We start from the raw sequence: 12,850 nt of genomic DNA, 5'->3' as shown, positions 1-12,850 counted from the left end.
GAAAGGAAACTGTAAACCTTTGTCAGAGAGGCATCGCTTCAACGTGCGGGCGATCAGCCGCACTGTCGCGTCTGCGAATTAGCTCTCATTCATATTGTAATGTTTATTCAGGGGAATCCGGAGATTAGCGCCAGCGGTTCACAATGAAAGAAAAGAATTTAAAAAAAAAAAAACCTTGATGAGGCCTCTGACTGAGGTTGGGACGGTGCCGTTCTGCATCTGAAAGAATGAAAGAAGACACAAATTCTCCCACAAAAGGACACAGGTACTATTGCTGGTATTGATGTCCAGATGTTTCCCAGGTGGCTCTGCTATGGATCTGGGGGTCGTGTCCCCTGTCAGTCCAAGGTGGGGAAAAGAGCATAAAGAATGGAGGCGTTTGGTTCGGGGCTGCGCGAGCACGACCCTCTGTGACTGAGGAGCTTTGTAGACGAGCTTTCCTTCGCTGGCCCAGTGCCATAGCAACAGCGCCCTCAGCCCGGACTGCCCCATCGTTACAGTACTGCTGGAAAGCAGAGCAGCGCAGGCTTCACCCGGGATGACTTCAGAACAACTTTGTTTCCGTCTCAGCTGCACCTCAGTCTCCTTGATGAACGCGATGCTTCCCGCCGCTCGCCATTTGCAATCACCCGTCTCCGGGATCAGCTTTTAGGGTAATTTCCGGTGCTCTCCAAAGGACATAATCATGTGCCTAACCTCATCGGGAGGCGGCTGTTTTGCACCATCACGTAAACAAGGTCCTGTTAGGGTAATGAAGCCGTTCCAACATCTTCTCGCGACGGTTTCTCTCATCTCTCAATCAATCAGCGGCTTCCCTCATCGAATGAGCCTCACTGAGGTGTTAAATTGAATACGGAGGGCAGGTCCTTTGTTCGTTCCACTCTCGTGCCTCCAAATAATAAGAATAATTTATGCTTTGACGACGCTGCAGGAGCACCGTCGTCGTGTCAGAGGGTGTGAGTCCTACTTGCAGCGCATTAAGCTAACCCTAACCCTAACTCTAACCACTGGAGTTATTCCGTTTGGAATGTTTCAGGCTCCTTGTAATTCATCAGATGGTTCGTGGCACAACGGCGGTGGAATCTGATCAAGACGCTGCCCCGTCGATGGTATCAACGATTCATAGCCCTGGGGAGGGAGAATTATTACGACGCATGATGATGAGGGAGTCAGAAAAGAGCGCAGGTAAGAAGCAGCTGGATACGACCAGCGGACCGAGGTGGGGCTGGTCAGGTGAAAACAGACCCCTCCATCCCAGCCCCCACGCCCTCACCTGCCCCGCTGTCATGCCAACCACCATCTCCAGACCTGCATGTTAGCAAAGTTCGCCTGGTTTTTAATTTTAGATTCCGCCCTCCACCCCCCCCACCCCAAAGTCAGGAAATGCTCAAAACTTAAAGGAAATTCCTGTTTCCCTCTCAGGTAATCTGTCATTCATCAAATTCGGAAAACCATGAAGTTTCCGATGGGGATCATGTGATTCATTATCATGCCGCATATACAACTTTAAAAAGGTTCTGGTGCTTAAAAAGAAAGTGGAAAACCAGCTTTTCTTGCGCATTGACAAGCACGTATGGGGGTTCATCGCGCAATAAAATATGAAAGAAGGAATATTAAAAATCCGGCCGTCCATCCCAGCTCTGTCCCAAGGCTAAGAAAGATTTATCAGCTTGTATCTCCTGTATTTTAAAATGTCCAATTTTCCTTTCTCCTGAAATCACTGCTCTTCACCCCGAGAACCTGATTTAAAAGTGCGGCCAGGATGATGGCGTCGCGCTCAGTCAGATCACATACGTGCGCCTCCCGGCACGGTCCTGCTGCGCCGTTCCTATCGGGATGAGCTCTGTTACGGAGGAATAACAAGTGTGGCACAGTCTGAGGAGAGAGACCGAACCGATTACTTCTACCTAAGATGGGAGTGAGTGGGTGCCGGCCATTTAATGCGTCACCTGACCAGCTGTTGTGCCACATTTGTCACCAGAGGCAAGCACCGGCGCTCCGCGGAAGGCTGGTTACTATGGGCTGCTGAAGAATTCTCTTTGATTCTGAACTTGGTGACACCTGCAATGGTACGTTCCAGGAGGTTTCCATAGAAATGGATGCACTCTGAGAAGGCACATCTATACTTGTGTTATCTGACCTTGTATGGTTTAACAAAGCAATCCAGAAAATGGAATTATTGGATAACAGCGGTGGCATTTAATCAACATCAGAAAAGGTCAGACGTTTTTTTTTGTTTTTTTTCTTTTGTTGTTTTTGTTAGTCTAAAACTGGGCTATAGGTCAAAAATAAAACGCAGACACAATCTTCAGGACCATTAAACAGTCAATGATGTTTATTCTGCAGAAGTACGACTGACATTTGCTGTGGAATTAAAAGTAGCAACGGAAGCAGGGGGTGCAAAGCCACACACGCTGTAGGCTGGCCTGGAAGGCCCGGGTGAAGTGACTAATCAAAAATCCTGAAGCCTTTTGAAGAGCCTCGTTAAGTCACTTAGAAGCGCAACGCTGGCGATTGAACACACAAGAGAAGAGCTAAAAAGAGAGGAAACGGCGGCGGTTCCTTTATCTGTTTCTGTTCTGCACATCTCAAGGCTGATCACAGAATTCTGGAAATTGCTTGTAGACACACGGCATCAGTGTCTGGTGTTTAACATAAAGTCTGAGATAGTCGCCCGTGGTGCTAAAATGGCTGAAACGATCTCCTGAATCCTCCATGGAACGTTATTTGCCCCAAAATGGTACATGCTGCCTTTAACATGTTTTTTTTTTTGTGATTAATGACTAGTTAGGAACATAAACATAATCCCTGCGTGACTATTTTAGCATCATCTGTTAGTACCTTAGCATGCTAATTGAGCCATCCAACTGATTTACAGTGGTGTTGAACACACAACTGCCAGTTTAAACAGGAAGTGATGGCGCCTGTGTGGAAAGAGAATCAGTGCTTTATTCCGCAGCATTTACAAGTGACACGTCCTTGATTTTCACTATAAAGTCCAATTCAGAGTGTTGACATAAAGTAGCTGCTCTCCAGATGATTTGTGACCTAGCTATTTATTGCGGAGGTTTTATTTCCATGACTTAATGACTTAAGAAAAAACAACGAACAGAAGCCGATCAGCTCGTACGTGAAGTTACAGCTCGGGAAGAAAGTAAATAAAAACATTAATCGGGCCGATTTTTGCTCCCAAATGTGCTGCCTTTGTTTCAGATGCTGAAATGAAGATGTTAATTTACTTAAAAAGCACCTTTTGTGGAGGTCAAACGCTGATATCAATCCATTCTGAGCGACATGGTTGCCATGGCGCTCTCCATGGTGCTGAAACGTACACATTCCGAGCACTGACACTGCTGCTTGGTATTCCAAAAACTCTTCCAGGACTGGATTTGTTTGACCATGTGTCGCCGACCTGCAGCAGACCTCAGATTATGGAAGTTTGCACGTGCGCGGGGGATTCTGCTCGACGCTTCGAGGGTGTTCTTACGTCGACCTTGAATAGAAAATAGCTTCGCCTGGCTGTTCTCTCCAACCATGTAGGCTAGTTAAAAACAAAGCAGCGTTTGTTTGTTTATGAGGTTGTTGCGTTCGGATCCGAGTGCTCCCTCTTGAAAATTTCCCCCAGCTTTGTTTTCGGAGTATTCCCATAAGCCCCGCATTTGACGATTAACCGCTAAGATGCATTTCTCCCTAATAAGGCCGAGACGGCGGACCTGTCGACATCACTACATCAGCTGCTGCCTGTACGTGTCCAATTTATTCCTCTCTTTGTAGCTACAACCCCAGACCAGCTGTGAGGTTACTGTACGATAGAGGTAAACAGATAAATAAACGGGGGTTATTTTAAGACGTAGTCCGTGTTCCTCGTCCATTGGAAAGGTAATGGAGCGGTGGGTGTCGAGGCGAGTCCTTGTCTGGCTCAGCGTTGCCGGGAGAACAGGTTCCTCAGAGCGTTGTTGTAGTTCTTATTGAACGCGGTGTAGATGAGCGGGTTGAAGAAGGAGTTGGAGTACCCCAGCCACAGGAAGATGCTCTTCCAGATGGGCGGGATGTCGCAGGAGCACAGCGGAACGATGAGCTCGGTGATGAAGAAGGGGATCCAGCAAAGCACGAACACGCCGATCAGGATGCCCACCATTAGCGCCGCCTTCTTCTCCTTCTGCTCGCGCCACGTGTCCCCGTCCGTCTGAAAGGTCACGGTGGCGTGTCGTACGGTGAACACCATCTGGGGCCGCGTTTCCTCCTTCACCTGAAAGCAGAACCAGTTAATTTGGCGACCCCATTTGGCATGAGAAAGGAAATGGGTTTAAGCATTCAGCAGCTGCTGAAGTGAATAATTTGAAGCCGTGCGACAAAAGATGGATTATAGAATGCTGAGCGGCGCGAGTCAACAGGTGGATTAACAACCCTGAGCGCATCCTTTTTATTTCCAACCCAGGGATGATAAAACCAGCGCTGCATTCCAACCTTCACTCCCAAAAAAAACCCCTGTTGACGGATTTCTTTTAACCAAGTGACGTCACGTTAATGTCGAACTTTCTCTTTCAAGAGTGAAATTGGCTGAATCGAGGCGGGCCAGCGTCTCTCCAAAATGATAAAACGGATGGAGAAAATCCAGGCGCGGCCGGGGACAGAGGTTAAAAGCACAGCAGATGAAATGAGCACATAATAACGACTGCTGTGGTTTGTTTGGCTCAGCGTAAACTTGTCGCAACAGTGACCCGGCACACTGCAAACCGTTTTTTTTTTTTCCCAAGGCTAACTTTGAAAACGAAATGAGGAAAAAGCACTTTTTTCCTCCCTGGTGCTACTCCTCTGGGGATTACCTACTTAAGTTGCTGCACTTCAAAAGGGGAAAAGCTAGAAAGAACAATGCGCTTGGAGGTCGCGCAGTGGAGAAAATGTGCTACTTTTTTCAGACAAGTCATTTTTTGATCTCTCATTTAATCAAACTTGTGAATAAATGATACACTCCTTCTCCGATAGTTAATGTGTCTCAATGCCTTTGAGTGGGCGTTGAGGCTGTCGGGGACTTTGCCATGTTGTACGATGTGCAGCCACTAAGTGCATGCTGGGAAATATGGGGAAAAGGCAGCATAACGACAGGTAGCACAACCATATGCCACTGTAAATGTCTGCTGGAGGGAAATCGAGAAAAACACACACGCTTTAATTAAGCCAACGGCAAGAGTGATTGTCTGTTTGATGAAACTTGACATTTAAATCGGTCTACCAAAGCAACAGAAGACGGACTAATTTGCGTGATGATTGGTCCTCCTCAAACACAGGTCGCGTGCGCCTGACTACCGTCCCACGGATTATTTTTTTTTGCCACAAATTGGAAAATATATTACAGAAAAGAAAGTGCATTTGCGTTACCCTTTCAGTGATGATTTTCACATTTCGGAGGATGTTAGCCAATTTCTGGTAACGGTCCACCACTTGGGGCAATTTTCATACTAAACCATTTAGGCTGGAGAAAGGGGGTGTCTTTTCAGAAGTGGTGTATTTACTGTCGTCAAAGTGTTCTGGCTGCGGGGATGATGTCGCCTTTCTCAAAGCAAGGGCAGGCGGGTGCAGCCACTTAGCAGGAAAAAGGATTAAGAATTAGCATTAGCATGCATAATGGAGATTTTTGCGTTTGCTAATTGGTGGGGGGCAATAGGGAGGAAGCACATGCGAGTTTTTTTTCTTATTTTCTTTGAGGACAGCAGGGTCATCATTTGGAGGTAATAAGTACTGCAGTACCGCTTGATAATGTTGCAAGGGTGTTTGGCTCTGCAGTGGAATTGATGGATTTGGCGTCCAATCTGACGGCTCAGCCTTAACAGCTGGATCACCCCAGGAAGAGAGTGAAGAGAACAAGAGGTCGTCCAGCTAAGACTTTAAGACTGTGCCTGGCTGACTTCCACTCGTGGGAAAATCGAATGGGACTCAGGTCAGTCGAGCGTTGAAAAATAAGAACAAATTTTCTTTAGCAAAAGATGCTGTTGCTATCAGGGTACAAGGACGCCATTACTAAAATATCCATTATCATCCAGGTGCAAGTCAAGGAAAATAGTTGATCATAGAGAATTGTGTCTGACTAGAGCACTAGCCAAGCTCATGGTTATAATACGTATGTATATGTGCTGTTAACCTTTGCCTCAATGGTGGCTGAAGCACATCACATTCAGCCCATTAGCCGGATACTAAATTGCTCTCAGTCCATTGACAAACTGACCCAGACCTTATTAATGTCTGTGCCTGCATTTTCAGCCAGATGATTAATATCAGCAGAAGGGATTTGAAATGATTCATTCCTTGGAATCACTACATGTCTCTGTAGCACATCGCACAGGAGACTTGTTAGTGGGCGATGATTCAATTAATCCGCTCCAGCAGATGCTTGGTAGCAAGATATACGGACGGACGGACAGACAGAGAGACGGACAGATAGATAGATAGTCCGACAGATTTTGGGGATTTTCAGCACAATCCGAACACTTTCTCCTCCCCCCACCCCCCCTTTTTTCCCGTCTCTGAGCACGTTTGGCTGTCTTCAACACGCTTTTGTTGCATTTCTTATGAACAGCTGAGGTGTAGCGTGCACCTGGGCAGCGTCACAATAGCTTAAATGGGATTAAAGGCTGCGCAGATCCAAATGCATTTCTCCCGCAGTCGCTCAGAAAGAGCGCGTCCTTGGAACGGTCTCATTCGGAAGTTCTTCTGCTCGGTTCGATCATGCTGAACATCTCGCTGAAACTCCTCCTGGGAGGCCCTTTTCCCTCTCCTCCTCTGAAGGTGCTGTTCGATCCACGGCTTCCTGCCTCTCTTTCTGGCATTGCTAACTTGGCTGACTTCCACCTGGCTTTGACGGTCGCCCAAGTCTCGCCTCCTGCGCAGTAAATCCTGGACGAGTATATCGGTGGCACCGCTGCGGATACACCCTCTGGTTGTGACGGCAGCTCACCGCGGGTTCCCGTTTGTGGGCTTTCATGACAACAACACGCCTGTCTCCCATATGCTGAGATGAGTTTTTCCCCCTGGCCTCTGCACACATCGAGTCTTTGCATTTCAGGGCACACTTGGCTGCCAACCGACCCCCATAGCTGTTTGTAAGATATTCTAATAATAAAGAGCTATTTATAGGAGAAAGGATTTATGAAAGAAAAAAAGCAACGATCACCTCAGCCATGGGTGTTATCGTGTTGGTTTTCCTGGAGCCGATCCGAAACTTGGCTGCCTTGTAGATCTTCCAGTAGACGAACAGCACCACACACAGCGGCAGGTAAAACGCCCCGAAGGTGGAGAAGATGGTGTAGGACGGCTCCTGGCTCATCTGGCACTTCATTCCCTCCGAGTACGTCCTGCCCCAGCCGAAGAGAGGCGACAGGGAGATGATGGAGGACAGCAGCCACGTCAGGGCGATCATCACGTTGGAGATCTTCTTGCGCGTCTTCAGCGTGTACTGCAGGTGCCTGGTGATGGACCAGTAGCGGTCCAGCGCGATGGCCGTCACGTTCCAGATGCTGGCAGTGCAGCAGAGCACGTCGAAGGAGATCCAGACCTGGCACAGGACGCGGCCCAGCTTCCACAGCCTCCCGTTCAGCTCGTGGACCAGGCTCAGCGGCATGACCAGGGCAGCCACCATGACGTCGGAGATGGCCATGGAAGCTACCAGGTTGTGGGGCACCCGGTGGAACGTCCTCACCCTCAGGATGGTCACCAGCACCAGCAGGTTCCACACAAAGGTGGCCACCACCAACATGGCCAGCAAGGTCAGAGTTAGCACGCTGAAGACGGAAAAGGGTCGGTAAATGTTTCCGCCGGAGTCAAAGGCGTCCGTGGTGCTGCTGACGTTGGCCGTCAGGACGCTGGTGTTGGGGTACGCCATGGTCGCTGCTCTCTCCCCCGCAGCTGCAAGGGCCTCAAGGACTAGGAGACGGCTTCTCTGGGCTGGAGATTCTGTAACAGAAGGTAGAAAAGGAGCGGCATTTACAAAATCTGTGGTTTTAACCGATGCTGAATCACTCGAGTGGCTCGCTTTCATCGAGTAACGTGGTGTAAGTGTAATTACATATGCTGCCAAAAAGGCTCAAAACCATCCGGCCCGCCTTTGGCCCCCGTGAATACTCAGCTTTATCATTCCACGGCCATCCTGCCATTCACCTCGCGACACACAGATCCGTGACGACCTTCCAGGAGTTTCGTAACCGGTAGAGACATCCCTTTCTCACCTGCGGACCACTGTAAGTGGCTGCCTGGCGAGAATCTATACTTCAGAGTCTCTACTTCAGAGTCACAGAAGAAAACGGTGTAAATACATTCAGAAGAGCCTCAGTCCAGCAGAGCATGAAGGATTCTCAAAGATGTTAAATATGTTCCTCTTTCTGGTGTGGTGGTATCTTAGTGTGTGGGGGAAACTAGGCTAAGAAGAGGGTTCTCGGTTCGAGCCCCAATGCAAACAAAACATGGAAGATGTTCTGGTAGTAGGTCCCAGTACTATTGAGCAAGGTACTGAACCATTAAATGCTCATACAGTGGGGCCTCTACTTACGAAATTAACTGGTTCTGGAAGTTGTTTCGTGACCTGAAAATTACGTAAGTAGAGACGCATTTTCCATGTAAATGCCCTAATCCGTTCCAAGCCCCCAAAAATTCGGACACATTTTTTTTAATAAATCATAAAAATGCATCAAAACATGTAACAAATACATGTTACAATTAGATTACCGCACAATAAATGTAGGAATTCAGTGCAAGGCTTCTCCAGGAACAAAATTAACTTTATTACAGGCTAATCTTACATTAGCCGTCATTACTAGCAACGGACGTTAACACTTGTGGTAACACCGCCATCTAATGGACAAACATACGAACACCCACAATAAATAAAAGTGAAACGAAGACGACGCTGGGATACACACAAACTTGTACATACTGATGTCCCTCTTAGCCAATGGGATGACAGGAAGATGCTAGGCGATAGCCAATGGCAGAGCAGCTACAAGCATGTTTACGTTTGCTAAACTCTGCGAGCTGCGAGTAGCAGCGGTAGCGTATTTTTGCCTTTCGAATCCTGAAATTTCTTTCGTAACAAGAGGAAATATTTTCCCGTTGAGACGTTTCGTAACCTGAAAAATTTCGCATGTACAGTAGAGGCGTTCGTAAGTAGAGGTCCCACTGTATAGGGCTCTGCGATGAACTGGCGACTCATCCTGGGGCTGAACCCTGCCTTCGCCCATCGTGTACCCTCCCCGTGGCAGTTTGCCCCCCCGTGACATCACAGAACATCTGCGAATCCATCAAAATTTGGACGCCAAATCCCGCGGAAAGGGGGAATCTTCTGTTCATATTTGTCTTCTGAGCCCGTTGGGTCGTGGAACGATCAATGATGGGATGATTGATACGCGTCAGCCGTGTCGCTCTGAGCCGGTGCGTTAGTGTGACAAGTGACGCTGTCTGTTAGTGTCACAATCCACGCCCGCCCGCTTCAAAGAGCCCAATAAAGACCGTCCCTCAGCCACGGTTCTCCCCTCCTTTTAACCGACCTAATGGCCATGAGATTGAGCTGAGAACGCCTATCAGACAGGTTCCCTCCGTCACACGGCAGCTGTCACACATGGCAAATATGCATAAGTGAGAAGAGCGACGACGGTGCAAAAGCACTGTCGTCAGAGGGCAACAAATGAGTGTCTCCAGGTGGCTGTGAGGGTTAGGTGGCAGCTCAGGTTGGCCAGGGGGAAACGGTTGCTCCTGGACTCCAGCACGAGGAAGGGAACAGTGATTAACCCCGTCATCTATCTGCCGGCTCTACTTTGAAATGCAAAAGCAGCACCTGACCAGGGCTGAAGGATTGTGGATTGTGGGGGGGTGGGTTGGGGGGGGGGGGGGGGGGGCATACTAACAAAGCTGCTGAGGGGAGACGTTTCCAGCTGAGCACACTTTGGGGAGAAAGTGCGAACGAATCAGCTGCTGTTTGTGCAATTTACACCTTTAAACGAATCCTGGCTGATCCAAGGATCCGCTGAACGTCTTGTTGCAGCAACCTGCTGAGATGCAAGCAAGTGGCGTCCAAGCGTTTGTTCCACAATATCAGAGACAGTAATAACACATGCGTTATTAAGCATGTGCAGCGACGCACCTGTGCAGAATTAACACACTGGTTTCAGCGCGGGGTTCGGAGAGTCTTCACTTATTCAATGTTGCTGATAAAACTCAACGAAAAGCAACTTTTGGGGGTTGAAAATGGGCAGGAATCCGTTTAGAAGGCGAGGTTTTTCTCCCCGCGCTTGACTTGACTTATGCACTAGTTTTACTGCAGTTTTCTGCCCCCGCGTCGATAATATGCGCAAAAATAACCCCAAACAAAACAACAACAACTCACCGCGTCAACACTTCAGGAGGCTGAGCCGTCCCGCACGCCTGGGTCTAGGTTCAGGTCTCCCCATCCAGACGCGCTCTGCTGGTCTCAGCACGGCGGCCGAAGCGCCTTCTGGCTCGAGCGACGGCAGAATCTCACCGCGCAGCGAGGAGACCGAGCCGGCGGAATGAACCACGCACTGGGCGAAAGGGGGGAGGCGGGGGGAGCGAAGTGGAGTGGAGAGAGGCTGAGGGCAATTCAGACAACAAACACTGCGTTTCCTGCACATGACGGGGACGTGTGTGTGTGTTTTACGCGCAGTTTGCGCGCGCTGCCGCCTTCTTTTCAGGCGCATGCAGCGTGGAGGATGAGGATTGTGTCGCACTGTTGCTGCTCAGAGGGAGGAGAGAGCTTCCTCCTTCTCATTATCCATGGCCGTCAGGGTCCCCTGGTGCTCCAGAAAGCACCGACCCCGCTGCTTTCTGATTTATGATACTTCCGGACGACCATCCTTTCCACTCCCCGGATATTTCCCCACGTCTCCCGCAGACGTCATTAATCTGAACGGGACAAAAAAAAAATAGCTATCCAATCTCATTCCTTGTGTGGTCACTTGAAACACACGGCACTAAAACCGTACTTTATTCTTGTTCATCGTCTTCTAAAAAGAAAGCTCTTCCACCTCCTGGAATCTCTCTTTGGATGTCAGAAAGGTCAGATCTCGACAGGGTCAGAAAGCTCCAGCTGCAGACAAGAGGCATCTCGTTGACCCAGGCAAGGTTCGTTCATTATTGGTGGATCCCAGAGCCCGTTTAAGGCTGAATAAGGACTCCCCAGTTGAGATTAAGGCTATGGATTACAGAGTCTAAATCGGTGGCTCCGTCCTTGTAAATGATTTTAATATGATTTAATCACCATCTCAGCATCGTGAGTCACTTCAGGTCTTCAGGCTTCAGGCAACAGACTGTGTCAATTATTCAATATCACCAAAATAAGGCGAGTAAAAAGCCCTTTTCTTCTCCGCAGCTCTCATAATGAAACTCCCACTCCACAGCTGCGGCTGCCGTGTAAACATCACCTTCCACCCGCTCCCATTCAGCAAGACCGGGAGAGTTTTAGGATCACCTCGGCCACCCCTTCTCCCACGGGGCCTCTGGAACCAGCTGCAAGTGTGCTGGTTTTTACCACATCAAGCGAAGCCACCGTCCCCCCTCCTCTCAGCAGCCCCCATCCCCGCCGCGCAGCTGATGCCGATGCGCAGCAACAACATAAAATCGGCTTGACGGTCGCTTGCGCAGCCGATGCGCAGCAACCTGCGACGTGAAAATAGAGCTCCGCGCTATTTATAGAGGTGCGAGGCGCCGGTGCCGGTCCACTGAAACGGATTACACGGGGACGACGGTTACTTTCGACTTGAGGGCTGATTGAAACGCGCTGCAGCAGCCCCCCCACCGGCTCCTGTCACGTAGGGTGGGGAAGAGTCTCATCAAGACTAAGGCTGAACTCCTTTGCCGGAATGATGTGTCGCACCTCCGAGGCAGAGAGGACCCGTTTATCTCCCTCCGTCTCCAGACACCACATCCCTGCCCTTGTCCTGCCCGTAAATATTAAAAAGTCGTTCATTTGTTCCCGTTTCCAGAGGAATTCGATACTGGGAAATTGGGACGTTTCCAGCGTTTTTGTCCCTCATGGATCCCAGAAGGACGTCATGTCAAAACATCAACACTAAATATGTGAAGTCTTTGGCTGCTCTGGTTTCCAGTGGAAGCTGACAATAGCTTTCCTGATTAATCAGGTAATTAAGCCTGTGACAAAAATAGGTCGACCCACGGAGAATCCATGGGGGTCCTGGAGTTTTGAGTTTGTCCTGAGTATTTCAAAGTCTACACTGCAGCAGGAATTCAGCATTCTTTCGAACATTTTATGCCTAATTTCCCCTTTTTTCTTTTGTCCTTTGTTGCTCTTGCCCCAAAGGACACATTTGGCCTTAAAAACACAAGAACATGGCCCAAAAAAATGCATGTGAACATTTTTAAGCCCATATAATTCTTTCAAAGTCATTCTTTACGCGCTTTTCTCTCCCTTTACAAGAAGATTAAAGCGCAAGAGGAAATTTGACGGCACAAAGCTTGGACGGCAGGTCCTTCCTCTCTTCTGCAGCCAGCATCGACACTGTCAGAGTTCGCTGGCATCTGTCTCACAAAGTCAATGATCCGCCGACACCCACATACATATTTACAGCACGGGCGTGTGTGAGGGGCGGCGGCGACAGCCCCGACGTGCCCGGGCGGGCCCGCAGATGAAGGAGGAGGGGAAGCCATCCAGTAAATAGCTGGCGGAGGTGTGGAGGTCCTCTCTTCTGCAGATCTGCCGGCTGGCTGGACAGGAAGCTGAAGTTCCCGTATGAATAATTCTCGAACAACGGAATAATAAGGGAAAAAAAAAAGGTGGCGAAAAATTCTTTCAAGGTCGACAGAATTTGACAGTGACCTGCAGGCAGAGGAT

The 12,850-nt window shown here is 49.0% G+C and overlaps 1 protein-coding gene across 1 annotated transcript; it reads right to left on the bottom strand.

The window, feature by feature from the left end:
• Window positions 1-2,315: 2,315 nt before the first annotated feature.
• htr5ab (5-hydroxytryptamine (serotonin) receptor 5A, genome duplicate b) lies at window positions 2,316-10,621 on the bottom strand. Its single transcript, XM_003968032.3, has 3 exons — window positions 10,370-10,621; window positions 7,169-7,947; window positions 2,316-4,249 (listed from the first exon to the last, which is right to left on the bottom strand). Exons 2-3 carry the CDS (start codon window positions 7,874-7,876, stop codon window positions 3,920-3,922), a joined length of 1,038 nt encoding a protein of 345 aa, XP_003968081.1. The 5' UTR covers window positions 7,877-7,947; window positions 10,370-10,621; the 3' UTR covers window positions 2,316-3,919.
• Between the last annotated feature and the right edge of the window lie 2,229 nt (window positions 10,622-12,850).

This window comes from Takifugu rubripes, chromosome 10, assembly GCF_901000725.2.
Source record: "Takifugu rubripes chromosome 10, fTakRub1.2, whole genome shotgun sequence".
NCBI classification, from domain to species: domain Eukaryota; kingdom Metazoa; phylum Chordata; class Actinopteri; order Tetraodontiformes; family Tetraodontidae; genus Takifugu; species Takifugu rubripes.
This window is presented reverse-complemented; position numbering and strand designations above follow the sequence as displayed.

What these genes read in the sequence shown, in the direction of transcription:
- htr5ab (XM_003968032.3), bottom strand. Translation starts at nt 7,876, where the DNA reads ATGGCGTACCCCAACACCAGCGTCCTGACGGCCAACGTCAGCAGCACC. An exon ending in CGATAACACCCATGGCTGAG is followed by an intron (nt 4,250 to 7,168) that starts GTGATCGTTGCT and finishes TTCTGCTTTCAG; the next exon opens with GTGAAGGAGGAAACGCGGCC.